At 34.6% G+C, this 16178-nt stretch overlaps 1 protein-coding gene across 2 annotated transcripts in view; it reads right to left on the reverse strand.

Moving 5' to 3' along the window:
* SULF1 (sulfatase 1) overlaps positions 1–16178 on the reverse strand; it is a 205112-nt gene that overhangs the window by 86536 nt on the left and 102398 nt on the right. For both annotated transcript variants that reach the window (XM_051970069.1, XM_051970068.1), the window contains exons 3-4: positions 7137–7210; positions 6606–6835 (exon numbers count right to left, since the gene is read on the reverse strand). In XM_051970069.1, coding sequence (XP_051826029.1) covers positions 6606–6777 — 172 coding nt within the window. In that variant the 5' untranslated portion in view covers positions 6778–6835; positions 7137–7210. The remainder of the gene's footprint in view (positions 1–6605; positions 6836–7136; positions 7211–16178) is intronic.

Raw genomic sequence — 16178 nt, forward strand, 5'->3', positions numbered from 1 at the left:
GTTTGTCTGATCCTCTCTTAAGTCAACTCAAAAAAGTAGTGATATGCTGAGATTCATGTAGAAACCTGAATCTTTATATCTAATTAGCTCAGTTTTTCACAATGACTTTTGATAGATAATTCACATTATTTTTCAGAGCTCTTTTTGAATTTTTTATTATCTTCTTGTGGGGTAAAAACATATTAAATGTTATATATTCATCTGTAATCTTTTTTTATTTATATGTGATCTTTCCTATATTATTTTTGCTATATCATTATCTTTTTCTCTCCTCTTTCCTTGATCCCATCTAAGCTGAAAAAGTGTGACAAAGTATTGAAGGCTAAAAGAAGGATGATTTTTCTGACTTAAAGTGCTCCATATTGCTTCTCAGCAGTATTTAAAAGTACAAAACCATGACATTCTTAATATACTATTTTGCTGATTTTGCTCCATAGGAAGTGATAATGTTTTCTGCTGAAACCAAAAGAGAACAAAATTTAGACCAGAGGGGAGAAGGGTTAGAAAATAAATCCATCTGGGGACAATTCATATCCTCTCATTTATTAAATGAAGGAGTTGAACTACATGATCTTTTCCAGTATTAAAATTTTAAAGCTATGATCAATCTTAATAATTCTAAAAATGATTAATATTTTAAATATAAATTTCACAATTTTTAATAATTTAAATTTGAAATATATTTTTTCATCTTCTTGAACTATGGAAAGAATACTAGAACTAGACTATAGGATATCTGAATTTTGATGCTGCATCTTTCACTAAATATGATGAAGCAAAATCTTCTCTATATTTAGGTTTTCTCATGTTCCAATTTATATTTTAGGATTTTTATATCAATGTCTTATCTTTTCTACTAAATATAAACTGATTAGGGACAGAAACTTAATCTATTTTATTTTTTATATTTCCAGTACTTACTAAAAACAGAGGTGCCTGAGGGACCAGTGATTTCATTATTGTGTTACTTCCAGAAATCCAGATTAGAAGACTTCTATAACTTACAGTCTTAAAGATGCCTAAATATCAAAAAAGTTAATGATCTGCATATGATCTCCTATGTAACAAAATGTCAGAAGTTATTATTTGTACCTAGGGCTTCTTGATTTTAAGTATAGCAATCTAGTCACTATGTCCTGTTTCCTTTCTCTTGGTCTTTATAGTTACTCACTTTTAAATCTCTTGTAATATGCAAAAAGGGTCCATAATCTTGATTACTTTGCTCACTGTTAGGCCTTTGTGGTATCTTATTGGAAAAACAATGACTATATCTGCATATAACATTCTAGATGCTAATACATGATGATACTGTATAAGGAATAGATTTAAACACTTGCAAGGTCATTTCAGTACAATTGAAAAAAAATTACAGTCCAAAGAAATAATATACAAGGATTTTGGGGAGGAAGTTATTCCTAAGTGATAGGCAGCTACTCCCTCAAAGTAAAAACACTAATCCCTGGACATGATCCAGTCATAGAGAAGGTTGCTGCCTTTTACCACAGCAGTTAAATTTTTAAAAAATACAAAACAATCAAATCTTGTGTTTTGATTATTTTGTCTGTATTCTTTTTATCTTTCCAAATAAAATTTTAGGTCCTTGAAAGCAAAAAGTTATGCTTCATAAAACTTTTCTTTCTCAACAGAAAACCTACTACAATGATGAGTACATACACATAAGATTATATAGTAAAATTCCACATATGGAACTCTAATAATTTTCCATTGACTTTCATCACATAATGTGGGATATATTCATAGAAACATTCATCTTTTTATTTAAGGAACTGGAATTTCATTAGTTGAAAACAGAATTAGTAAAGGAACCACAATGATGGATATCAGGAGAAACTTAATCATTATGAAGCACCATTCAATTAATAAACAAATAATTAGTAAATTCCTACTATTTGCCAACCTTGTAATAGGTATTGGAGATACAAATACAAAAAGGAGGAGCTAACATTTTATTGGATTGGTACCATAGCATGGTATAACAACATGGCAATAGAATCCTGTTGGTCTAAATATGGGAGCAACACAGGGAATGAAAAAAAATCTTCTCTGGTACAGATGATACCCATTACTTCTTCTACTTCTTGTTTTTATACCTGACCAAGAAGTCAGAGAGGAGGAAAAAATAGAGTAAGTTGCCTCAACTTTGTGGTCAAAGGCTGACTGTTCTCCAGTATTTAATTTTTCTTTTTTAAAAAAGGGAGTGTATTGAATTAAGAGAAAGGAGAGAAGTAGCAACTATAAGAAGCAGTTCATAACCTCCATAAAGAGGTGTAGATTCTTGTTAAAATAATTTAAAATAAATGTAACTTTCTTGGGTGATGGGGAAGAGGAGAGGAATAGTATTACAAAATCATGTGATACAAAACAAAGGCATCAATTTTTTTAAAAATTTGAAGGAAAAGAAATGTTAGCAGATAAACATGTAATTGATTTACTCTTCATTTGTTTTGTTCGGCAATATTGAAATGTATTATATAATAGTATTAGGGTTTATGTCTGCTTTTATGATTTATTTTGTATGCTTATTTGACTTCTTTTTCTTTTATTTTTTAGGTTCTGAGGTTTATCAGAATTGCCTGGGGAACCAAATTCGGTGACTTGTTAACAGTCATCTATTGTGGCATTGTTGTTTCATGCAGCTGGATTGGCCAAGTAGTGAATGTGTCCCCCAAGAAAATTCTAAAGATACATGGATTAGAAATAGAGCTTGAAACCAGGTCTTCACTATGCTAAGCTAACAATCAATGTAGTTTATAATAAAAATAAATGTGATAATGTCTCACATTACAATCCCTGATTTATGAGTTATATTAAAATAAAAAATCCTCCTGAGATTTCATATCAAGTTACTATGTCATGAGTAATAATTTTGGAATAATTTCTAACCCTTGTAGCCCTTTCTGAGAGCTGTATTTACTTTTTAAGGCCACTAGTAGTGTCTACTTAATAATATATATATATATGTATATATATATATATATAAACTAAGTTGTATTTTCATAAGATATCTTCCTTTATCTTTCTTCTGTCATTTTGTCTTTTATCTCTAGCATAAATTTTCAGGTTGGGTTGAATTCTTCATTTCCTCAAAATTCAAGTGCCACTTCATATTCCGATTAGTTCACATGCTACTTGATATTCAAAATTTTTCTTGATTTCCCAAGTTTTTCACATTCTTTCCTTCTTACCTCTCATTTATTTATCTACTTGCCAAATTTCCTTAATAGAATCCAAGTTCCCTGAGGAAAAATACTCTTTCATTTCAGTCTGTAGGTTCTGAGCATTCAGGCCAATATCTTACATATACAAGTATTTGCAAAATATTTATTGAATAGGTGCTGGGAACATAAGAATGGATACCACAAAATATCAAGCTTTCAAAAAGTTCAGTTTAAAAAAGAAAAAAAGGAAGGTGCATAAAGATAAAAGCAATAAATATTTGTATAAATATAAAGGAGGAATTCAAATAAAGTGATATGAGAAATATGAGTAGAAACAGATCACTTTAAAGTGGAAGAAAGGTGAAGGGGAGAATCTTAGAAGCCTTTAGTGTAACCAAGTTGGACTTTGAAGGAAAGGAATTTTGATTGTGTGATTATCAATTTTGATAGTTTTTGTTCTTCTCAACAACACAATAATCTAACATAATTCGAAGAGACTCATGATGGAAAATTCTATCTCTATCCAGAATAAGAAATGTGGAGTCTGAATGCAAAATGAAGCATACTATTTTCACATTTTTGTTGTTTTTTCTTCCTTGTGACTTTTCTCTCTCTCTTTTTTTTTTTTTGATTTTTCTTTCCATGACTAATTTGGAAATATGTTTAATATTATTATACATATATAACCTATATGATTGCCATCTTGGGGGAAAAGGAAGTGAGAAAGAGAGGAAGAAAAAATGGAGATCAAAATCTTATAAAAGTATATACTGAAATGCAATAATTCAAGTCAATAGACTTGGAATGGAAAATGCCAATCACATCCAGAGAGAGAACTATGAGGACTGAATGTGTGTTGAAGCATAGTATTTTCACTTTTTTGCTTATTTTTTTCTTTTTCATGATTTTTTTCTTCCTTTTGGTCCATTTTTTTCTTCTACAACATGACAAATATGGAAATATGTTTAAAGGGATAATACATATTATATCTACATCAGATAGCTTGCTATCTTGCGGATGAGAGAAGTAGGGAGAAAAATTTGGAACACAAAACTTTTACAAAAATGAATGTTGAAAACTATTTTTATATGTATTTGGAAAAATAAAATATTACTGAGAAAAATAATCTTAAAAACTAAATTTACATGTAATTGGAAAAAAATAAATTGTATTCAGTGGGGTGGGGGGGAAGAAGGAAAGGAATTTGGCAGTAGGTGCCAATTTGGAAGATTATAAACTATTTTATATTATTGCTGAGGTCCTGGGTCATTAGGTGGGGTTGGCAGAGACAGCCTGATGTACTGATAAAATTACTCCCTGAAGCAAGCAAGAAAGGGCACTGATTGGGATCAGTTCAACCTTATCCTGCTCTCTGTGGAAGTCTTGGGTAACCCCACCTTGCTGTTTCCAGTCAGAAATTCCAAATTATATTAAATTCCTAAGGTTAAATTTCCTCTATAAATCTGACCATGACCTACACTATTTTTGCTGAATCCTTTTTGGGATTAGCTCACCATGGGTTCTGCCTCATGGAGTCTTTCTCCTCACCCCTCTCTCAAATCTCATGATAACTTTCCTCTCATTGTGTCTTTCTTTTTATAGCTAACTATTTTAGGGTGCTAAAACCATTTATGAATTTAGCCTTCCAGTCAATGGTGTAGTCAAACATCATGGCATATTCCTTTAATGGAGTCTTCCAAACTCTCTTCCTTGGTAATGCAATTTCTCTCCCAAATCTATTTCATATTTACCATTCTTGTGTCTATTGTATCTCTTAATTTTATCTGTTACTTCTTCTCATAAATAAACCTACTTTTTGCCAGAAAGAATAGTCATTGTGAATTCTCCACATGATTAAACTCCAACATTTGGTGCTAATTGCTTGAACATCAATCTCATCATCTGATGCTGAATCTCAAACACACCATTATCTCAACTATACTGGTTTTATGATGATCTACAAAGTAACATTGAAGACATGAAGTCCCAGAACTGAGAAAAGATATCCTTCTTTCCAAGTCTGCAGTGATAAGACAGTCAAAGTTCAAAAGATTTACTGGTCTGGCACTTGTTTCCCCTCTCTCTCCTTCCTGGCAAAAGTGAGGATCTAGAGAGGATATTCAGGCAAGGCCATTTTCATTTCGGTGACCAAAGTAAAGGAGGGTTTTTTGATTCATAGCAAGTTGGGGAACATGAGACAATTATCGAGGAAAAGTAAATGATGCTAACTTCAAAAGATCACAAATCTTATTGGTCAATAAATCTACCTCTTCATTTTATAGATGAGGAAACTGAGGCTCAGAAAATTTAAGTGAATTTAAAATGATTATACTGGTAGGAAGGGACAGATTGGGAATTTGAATCAAAGTCTTCTTAAAGTAAATCCAGCTTTCCTACTGTATAATGTTGATTCTCATGCCTGCCAGAAATGGGTACGGGGTTTAGCTAGAGTGAGCTTGACTCTTGAATTTTTCATATGAGCATTTACACCTTGAAAATTGCCAAACACTACAAATCAAGGTTTATCTTACTGTTTTTATTAATTTTCTAGACTTATGAAAGTGATAAAGAAAAAGTTAATTATGCAAATTTGTGTCATTTGGTTCATTTTTTGGACAGGAGGAAGAGCCTCTTGTTAAATATTTATGAGCACACTCCAGTGGAAAACACAAGACTCTGGAAGGAAACTTATCTGGGAAGCCCAGCTTTCTTCACTGGTGACTTCCCCTCTCTGACCACTATTTCAGGAAGGGCTTCAATCATGCTCATTTTAAATCAGTAGTGTATACTCTTTGGACTTTTCAACTTCCTTCCCAGTTATTCTGTGTGTCTGGAAAAACTACTGCCTTGAGGTTATGATCTCCTACTCCTCGGACATTTTAGAAGTGATTACTGCCATGTTCATTTCATTCTTGCTCAATTTACTCTCTGAACTTCTCTATCTCCTAACCAAACTCTTCTCCCTCATATGGGGACCCTTTCTCCTTTCCAGCATTCCATGCTTATAGATGCTTGGCACATAGTAGGCACTTAATAAATACCCTCTTCCCCACACCCTGTCCCTACTGGTATGATATCTAGTTTGCTAAAAACAGTTGAACTTTACAATTTGAGAAATGTTTTTGCCTAACCAGTATTTAATCTGTTTGCCAACAGTTTCCAACTTGCAAGGTCAAATTTTTAGTTTCCACAAATAAAATTTCCCAATTTTATTAGGATTATGTCAAGCTCTACACAGTCAAAGGAAGTGGCGAAATGCAAAATATAATACTTTATGTCCCATAAAATCTCATTTCTAAAACTAGGTCAGTTGATAGGTAACTAACTTAGCAGAAAAGACATGAACTTGTCTTTTGGAGACTAGAAAGTAGTGGAATTACTTGTGCAAAAGAGGTAAAAACAATTTTTCTTTTAAAAGTCTCTCACCCAGCTCCACGTCTTGATCATCTGTAAGCACAAGTATAATATTGGGTCTGATGTTTTTTCGTTCCTGCTGCACACGCCCTCTGAACCGTGGGGATTTGATGGTGGTACAGAAGCTTCCCAGCAATTCTGTACCGAGGACAGCCAAAACCAGAGTCCAGCAATAGGACTTCATTGTAGATGTTTCAGTGTTGCAAAATAGACCAAATGCTTGTTACTTGGTTGTCAGTGATCTGTGGAGTCAGAGAGAAAATAGGAAGAGGTAGAGGAAAGGGAGAAAAGCAGAATAAAACAGAAACCTAAATATCAAAAAAATACAAAATACAAAAAAGTAGTAAAAATAAGTAAAAATCAGTTAAAGCAGCCAGAAAGTGACAAACATACACGTTTTCTACAATATTTTTTTTTACAAGCTTACTCCCTTTTCTTTATTTATGTTTCAAATCACTCCTTGACTATTTCAATTTCATTGCCAGCACACAATCTCCAGACAAGGCTTCACATGTTAATATGTTTAGCGATAGTAGATAGTACCTTGAATTAAGTATCTGGGTTGAGTAATCAATTTCAGTGCTGCAGAGGTGTTTGGAACATCTGTTGATGGAGTCCTATCAGAGCAAAAAAGAAAATATAAAGGAAATATCAGTCACAGACCTTGAGACAAGTTATTCCTATCTGGAATAATCCTTCTGAATAGCCCACAATACATTTTTTCCTTTCCAATCATGAAAAGGGAAGAAAATAAAATATGGGACTGCTACCAATTATTTCAAACATTATCTTACTATTCACATTCAGGCTCAAAGTTGATCATTAAAATAAAGAACTGTCAGGGTCTTTATCTGAGCTTGCATTTCTAAGAATACTTTAAAAAATCCTTAATAAAAGAAACCACTAGACTCTGGTCTGTCAAATAAGCAAGCATTTCATGTGTGTGGGTGGGTGAGGTTGGGGAAGTTAAGAAGTTGGAAATAACTCACCTGCGTAAAATATAGAGCCCCTTTCAAGCTGTAGGGAAGGCATAGCTATCACTTGCAATCTGCATTGGATCACTACCCTGAAGCTTCCTTTCTTCTGACAGAGTTCATCTTAAGTGACTGTCAGTGAAGCCCTCCCCCAGCCTTGACTAGGCGAGCTCCTAGCTGCCCCCGATCTATCAGAAGCAGAGCTGAGCGCATGGTCCCTCTGGTGAGTCCGGGTCCTCCCTCACTGTTTTCTATCTTCCCAGTCTCAGCATTCGGGTGCCTATCAGAGTCCCTCTCCCGACTTGTCGGTCAAACAGCCTCACTATTGTGAAGCCTCAAGCGCTGTGAACACGGAGCTTGGGCTTTGCTGCGGCACATATAAACCTGCAACTGAAAATGATTGATTGGTTTGGGGACTAAAGGTTAGCTACTACACTCTCACGCTTTTTCCCCCGACTTTCTTTTTACATTTCAGACTAAAGCCCAGCAAAGCAAGTCTCCATTGGAAAAGAGAAAGAGGGGGGTGGGGGAAGAGAAAGAGAGAGAGAGAGAGAGAGAGAGAGAGAGAGAGAGAGAGAGAGAGAGAGAGAGAGAGAGAGAGAGAGAGAGGAAGATAGAGACTGAGACAGAGAGAGACAGAGAGACAAATCGACAGAGACACACACACACACACAGAGACACAGAGAGACAGAGAGAAAGACAGAGAGACAGAGACAGACACAGAGAGACAGAAAAAGACAGAAACAGGGAGACAGAGACAGAGAGAGACATGGAGACAGAGAGAGAGAGAGAGAGAGATACAGAGAGACATAGAGAGAGAGAGACAGAGAGACAGAAAGAGACAGAGACAGGAAGATAGAGACTGAGAGAGAGAGAGAGAAAGAGAGATCGACAGAGAGACACAGAGAGAGAGACAGAGAGAGACAGAGAGACAGAAAAAGACAGAGACAGGGAGACAGAGAGAGAGAGAGAGAGAGAAAGAGAGGAGGGAGGGGGGAGAGAGAGAGAGAGAGAGAGAGAGAGAGAGAGAGAGAAGAGAGAGAGAGAGAGAGAGAGAGAGAGAGAGAGAGAGAGAGAGAGAGAGAGAAAGAGAGAGAAAGAGAGAGAGAGAGAGAGAGAGAGAGAGAGAGAAAGAGAGAGAGAGAGAAGAAGAGAAAGAGAGAGAGAAACAACAATAACATAGCCAGAGAAATAAATATCTTTCCACTTTAGAGTACTAACCTTCTAAAACTGTCTCATTTTCTTTTAAATTCCTAAAAAAAAAATTGACGAAAGATCTCACTCATCTCCCCAACTCTCCCATATTTTTGAAGACCTATGAGAAATGTATGGGAGTTTCTGTGTCCTAAAATTAATTAGAAAGAAGCAGACTTCATCAGACACTCTACTCACACACCTGAGGCTTTGTAACTAGGCAGGCAGCCTTAGAGTAGCTTTATACAAGTAAGCATGACTAATTAAATGAAAGCATTGCACTGTGGGAAGAAAGACTACTCATTTCAGTGCTATAGAAAGTTCCAGATGAAAGAAAGGTAAAGTGGGGGATAAGGTGGTAGTATGGACTAAATAGTATTATATACTATTTAGTTCATACATATGATTTTTATTTTCACACACAATACCCCCACACACACATTTTAAGTTTTATGAGATGTTTTCTAAAAAACACTAATGTTGTGCATTCTATAGCCTCCAATTACTTTGTGCATGTATATATATGAGAGGAAAAACTAAACAAAAATCTCAGTGTCTCTAGCATGGAAATTCTAGCATTGTCTATCAACCAGCATTCCACTTCAGACTGACCCTATGCCCAGGCAGAAGTCAATATACAAGATTCAGCATGTCAGGGATTTTGTGGAATTTAAAGGGCATTCTGAGTATGAAAAGTCTACAATTAGTCCACCCTAATGATTTATAGTGCATTTGTTTCGATACATTTATTTAAAGTTACAGATTTGGAAGAACAAGAAAACAGGAGAAGGAAAATGTAGGAATTGTATGACATTCTTACATTTCATTTCTATAGAAATGATTCTATGATCTTATTAAAATATTAAATAGAGCTTATTCCACACAAAGAAGTATATGGATTAGTTTAAAAGGCGGGGGAAAATGAGTTTCATTTAATAGAAGCTTCTCAAACATCACCAGTAATAAAAACTGATAATTTAAAATTTTCAAAACGTTTTGCATGTATTATCTTACTTTAGCTTTGCCCTAATCTATACATTTGATGAACACTATAGACATTAGTATCTCCATTATGAAGAGGGGGAAACTGAGACTCAGGAAATCTAAGCAGGTTGCCCATGGCCATGTAGTATCTCAGAATCAGAATTGTACATTAGATTTCCTTGCTCAACACTACTTTTATCATTCATGATGCCTTCTTAACAAAATATGATTACAGACAAAATCTGAAATGATGTGTGAAAAGTGAGGCTGGATGTGAGTTTTCTATATCGTCACACTCTACACCAAACTTTGCAGATATTCTCAACCCAGAAATTCTAGCCATACTCAATCCACTTCAATAAAATTAATACCCTATGTTGTGAAATTGAAATTTCCTGGTGATTATATCTCCATAGGAAAACAATTTACACTAACCCAAAGCAAGTGATTAATGATTATTACTTATTTCATCTTATTAGCTTTTTAGGGGGAAAAATATCCCTACTTTTTTGGTGTATAGAATACATAAATAAGCCTTTCTTAAAAAAGAAATGGGGGAAAATGTTGCCCTTGCTAAGATGCATTACTTTTTGACAATTTAGTTCCCTTTCCTTTTGAGACATAAAAATATTGCATTATTTTGCCTTAATCTGTTAAATATTCCAGTATTTCATTTATAAACACATAGCAATGTGATTACAAAAAAAAAAAAAAGATTACTCATCCATCCATGCTGGTTGAATGAAACTTTTTTTGTTTTAACTCCACCAAACACACACAAAACTCCTTACAAGAATCTACACAGACAATTCTTTATTTAAAAATGACCTTTTAAAACCTGTCATCCTCTCACAGCCTGGTTTCCAGAACTTAAAGGAAATGAAGTAAAGAAGAAAACAGACAAAATTCAGGACTTGACAGAAGAGACAAGGTTGCAATGTTTGCATTGGATACTTTGTGGTGGACTACAAGTGTCCTTAGAGACATCACAATTTGTCCAGATAAATAAAAGAAAACAAGAGAAATTTAAAAAGAAACTTTTCTCACACATGGAAATTGAGCTTAGGGAACTATATTCTATCCAAGATCTGGACTTGAATACAAGTAGCCTTTATCCAAAGCCATTAAATAAAAACCCCTAATGTAGTTCCCAGTTATCCATTATATGGAAAGTTTAATTGGGTCTTTGTATAGGACAGCTAAGGAAAAATGTAAATATGTCATTAAATGTTTCAAGACATAAAAAAGAATGGAGAGTAGATACCTAGCCAATGGGGGTGGGAGATGTATAGTTCACATATGCTCTTCTTGTGCAACAGAACTCAAGTCTAACACCTCATCATTACCATCAAAATAGATAGGGCCCACAGCCTGTCTGATCCATGCTGTCTTGTTAAACAGTCAGGTCTGAGGGATGCAGGATAATGTCTGAAGCTGATTAAATATTGACTCTTCTCTTACCATGGTGGAATTATATAGAGGACTTCAATCTCTAAGACTGGACATGGGCTGATCTGCAATCTTAACATTCATTTTTTTTTAAACTCTACCTTTCTTCCAATTTCCATATTATCAGAGGACAACACATCTCCCATCCTTCAGTCTCATAATTTAAGTGTCATCCTTGACTTCTTACTATCTCTCATTCCTATAGACCTTCCAATTTCACCTTTTGAATATCTTTCTGGTTTGCCTCTTTTTCTTGGGTGCTACCATTTGGGTGCAGGTGTGCTTGATCACTTGATCGCTTCTAATGTGGACTATTTCAATAGTCTAATGAGGGGTCTGTTTGCCTCAAATCTCTTCCTACTTCAATCTATCCTGTCTTCAGCCACCAAAGTTTACATCCAACTACATCACTGTCCTACTTCAGTGTCTCCTTATTCCTCCAGCATCAATACAAAATCCTGACATGCATAGATTTTCATTATCTAACCACTTCTTTCCTTTCCAATCTTCCTATACCTTACTCCCTGACATGGTGATCTTCAATCTAGGTGGCACCTGTCTCCTGGATGTTCCTCAAAGAAGACACTTTATCTTTCAGCTCTTGCAGTCTTTCATGCCTGGAATCCTCACCCTTTTCATCTTTACTGGCTTTCTTTAAATCTCAACTGAAATCTCATTTTCTATAGGAAATCTTTCTCAATCTCTCTTAATCATGCTTTCCTTCTGTTACTTTCTTCTGTTTATCCTGTATTCAACTTGTTTGTACATTTTTTTGATTGTTGTCTCTTACCTCCCATTTAATTATAAGCTCCTTGAGGTTATGAGCCTCTTTTGCCTCTTTTTTGTACCCCCAGAATTTAGCAGAATGTCTGGTCCATAGTATGTACTTAAATACTTAATGACTAATTGAATAAAAAAGCCATAAAAATTATCTTGGTTGCAAAACACTAAAGGATTCGAACATAATTACAGTCATCCTTTCAAAATTGTGACTTTTCCTATCAGGATTTCTATATTTCTTGTGTCAGAATAAAAAAAAAATGGGAATTTGGGGGGAGTTATGTGGCAGCCATAGATAATACTCAAAGGCCAGAAGATGACACAGAAAAATTTTAAAAACTCAGAAATGCATATATTTTATATGCATAATATGGTGTAATACCAAACATATTTTATCTTTAAATACCATAATAATTCAGAGTCCTTCTCTGTAATGAAGGGAAAGCCAAAAATTTTTATGTGTATTTTCTAGGTTATGGATCCACTATATGGATGGCATAACCATGTCAAATGCTGTCATCTCACTGACATGGGTGTTCCCTCAATGATTCAAATTATAGCCCATCAATGTCTGTCCATCCTCTGGAATCCTTGTTTGTGTCTTCCTATAAATTTATCATGGGGGTTTACTTATCAGAGTGAAGTAGGGTCTTGCCTATTCTTCTTGTCATTATGAGGTTATCAATGAAGGACATGAATTCTGCTTACCACAAAGATGATGTATACATATGTGTTATTTTGTGTTTTTAATCTGAGGATAACACAAAACTCTAAATTGAACCCCATGCACATATCTCAAGTTTGAGAAAGACAGGGTTAGTGTTACTTTAATGATCAATGAGCTATTACCCTACAAGGCAGGTGCCCTATTCAGGGCAGAGGTACTGTTTAATAGCAAAAGACAAAACCACACAACAATTAGAATCTGAAGAACTAAGGAGTCAGTTGAAATTGCAGGGAGGCTTCTGGTCAGCAGAGTGAAATTACGCACAGTAAATTTTAGCCAGAATGCCACAAATTTAATCTCAGAACTATGCAAAAGAGAATACAAGCATCAGGCAGTGGTTCATTTTTTTTCTCCTGCTCATCATGTTTTTTTTTGTTGTCTATTTGCTTAGGCTTTCCTTCTAAGCCTAAAGCTTAAAGATTCTCATTCACAATTTGTTTTCTGTGGAGGTGGCCTTGAGGATGAAACCACTCTTTTAAAAAGGACATCTATAAAAGGACTTTTTTCTCCTTTATTTGGAATCTCATAGCTGGCAAAGAAAGAGAACACATATTCAATCCAAGAAATGTCTATTTCCCAAGTTAATTCATCAAAATTCCAAGCAAAGAAGATAGATTCCATCTGTTTCCTTCTGGAACAATAATATTTTCAAACCATCTTTAATCTGTTCACACATCTTCCATCTCCTGGATTTCCGTTCTATGCTAATTTTCCTGAATGGATACACCATATTTAGCCTCAGGATAAACACCAGTAGAACCAGACTCCAATCCCTACCCCAATTTTTTTTTTAATACAAACATTTACTAAGCACCTACTATGCACAAGTTACTGTGTTAATAAATGTTTTGAGATTTGAATAAAACTTGTTAGGTGCTAGAGACTTAAAGGAAAAAACAAACTAGTTCTTCATCTCAACATACTTAGGATCTAATTGTCCCTTAAATCTGAATTGTAGACTCTTTAATGCATGGTTAAATTCTAGGGAAAAAAGGCTGGATTAAACCTTGAAAATTTTCCCTCCATGCTTTTACACAGAGAAAAGAGCAAATGAGAAGTGAAGAGAGACAACCATGACAAAGTGTAAGGAATAGTTGATTGGAATATTTAGTGGAGATGGACAATTTAAATTCTGATCCTTTAGATTACTGCTGCTAACACTACTTAATGTTGCCTAACTTACCTAGTATCTCTCTCTGCACTTCAATTTTCTTACCTATAAAGTGAAATAATATAATTTCTATATCACACAAGGTTTGGGAGAATAAAATGAGCTAATGGATCTGAAAGGTATTTAAAAGATAGGATATATGCTTTGACTAGCTATGTTATTATTTTAAAAATTCTAATGAAGTTAGAATAAAATGATCAATAAAGGTTCTATTGGCCATTATATTATAATAAGCCAAGATTGGAATAAAACTGTTTGATGCTGTAGACATTAGTATTGAGAATTTGGAATTTCTAATATCACTGAAATAGATCTTATCAGTTTCAAGATGCTATTGAGGATAGCAGTTTTTCTTATTTATCATTAAGTTTTTAATATTTTGGATATGTACCCTCTTAGTTATTTAATATTTTCTCAGCTGTTTCAGATGCTCTAGGTGATTGACTACTTAGTTATTTTTCTGTCTAAATAACTATCACTACCTAGAAGCTATTAAAGGTAAAGAACATGACACATGGGGAAAATGAAGGGGAAAAGTTAATGAGAAAAGCTGTTTTTATTTGTTTGCAAAGTATCCAAATGGAAGTCTACTAGAAATAGAGACCTAGAGGGAGAATAAAAAGTTAATGAAGGAGATATAGATTTGAGAATCATATATTTATTATTGATGATTGAAACTACAAGAATGTATGTGCTTATAAAAGCACTGAATGCATAAAAGGAATGCAAACAGCTCAGTTCTGAACTCTGGACAACTTATAAAACGAGAGAGCAGAGGGAGAAAAGAATCCAGCAAAAGTTGATAGTGAGACAATGAAAACAATAAGAGTGTGGAGTTCTAAGACATGAGTCCCAATTTTGGTTCTCTTGTCTGTGATCAACTCAATTCATTTTGATGTGGTGCAGCTCCTAGGGAAGGATGTAGCAATAACTCTAAGACCACCTGGCCTTGGGGGTGATGTAGTTAGAAATGATGTATTTCTTCTTTTAGGCTGTCCTGCCCCACTTTATTCTATATGACCAGGACATTAAGACCACAAATATTGCTGGCTATCAGATAAGAACCTGTTATCTGTTAACTGGTCTGTTGGTCAGCCATAACTAAGTTTCTGTGACTAATGAGCAACAGTAATGAGGTGCTTAAAGTTGATGCAGGTTGGGTACCTGCCACTTGCTCTAGTGACATTTCAGGCCTAAAGACACACCTCCAGAAGGTTTCCCTTCCCCCTTTCCTCTCATGAGCTCTGCTCAGTGAACTAGGGGTATGCTTCTGTGCCCAAAGTCAAAACTAGACCACCCCTCAATTCCAGCTCTAAACCATAAAATTAGCGTATCAGTGACATGAAGTACTTGATCTCTCTAACTTTTCCTTATAAACTAACCTTCTTTGCTGACTTCTTTTGAAATTTAGCCCACTTTAACTAGAATTACAATTATAATAAACTTTGCCCCTTAACTTGGAGATGGGTCTGAACCTGTAAATTCTTTTGAGACACTTTGAGACATTGGTCTGGAACTTCAACATTTTTGAAATCCATCTTGAATCCCAACAATTTTTCTGAACCTTAATTTCCTCATCTTTTATCTAGGAGTAATGCAATCTATTTCAAAGGATGATCATGGCAAAAAAAAAATCATGTCTAAAGTCCTGTACACATGGAAGTACACATGGAAGCTACTATGACTGTTCTACCTGTCAAATTCCAAGACATTTTTCAACACCCTGTTCAAATATCATTTCCTCCATGAAGATGCTCCTGATCTACTAATATCAAATTATCCTTCCTTGCTAAATAATTATGAAACCACTAATCTTGGCCTTAGAAGAGATCAAAAAACCTTCTCATGTTTGCAGAGAGAGGAGACTATCAGTTTAGAATCACAGAGCAACTATGAGGATTATTGGGTAAACACACACACACACACATATACACATATATACTGCCCAATTAGTTTAATGTATTGATTAGTTAAGCTTAATTGCTTTCTTTTCTCTTTCTTATTATTCTTTGCTATAAGAGATAGCTTTGCTCTGGGGAGAAGGAAGGATTTATTTGGAAATGAAGATATAAAATAAAAAGATCAATAATTATTTTAAGATGATCCTTCTGCTGATCTCGCATACAATTTAGTTTTTTAAAAAACCATTGCTATGTATTCAATTTCTTCTATTTTATTTAACAGTTATTTTTTATTTGCGAGATAGCAATGCTGACTCATACATAATACCTACCCAAGACCTAACCCCTGGCCACTTCCCATTATTAGAGGTAGACAATCGAGTAATTCTACCCATAGAACTTCCA

The sequence above is a fragment of the Antechinus flavipes genome, chromosome 1 (assembly GCF_016432865.1).
Source record: "Antechinus flavipes isolate AdamAnt ecotype Samford, QLD, Australia chromosome 1, AdamAnt_v2, whole genome shotgun sequence".
Taxonomy (NCBI): domain Eukaryota; kingdom Metazoa; phylum Chordata; class Mammalia; order Dasyuromorphia; family Dasyuridae; genus Antechinus; species Antechinus flavipes.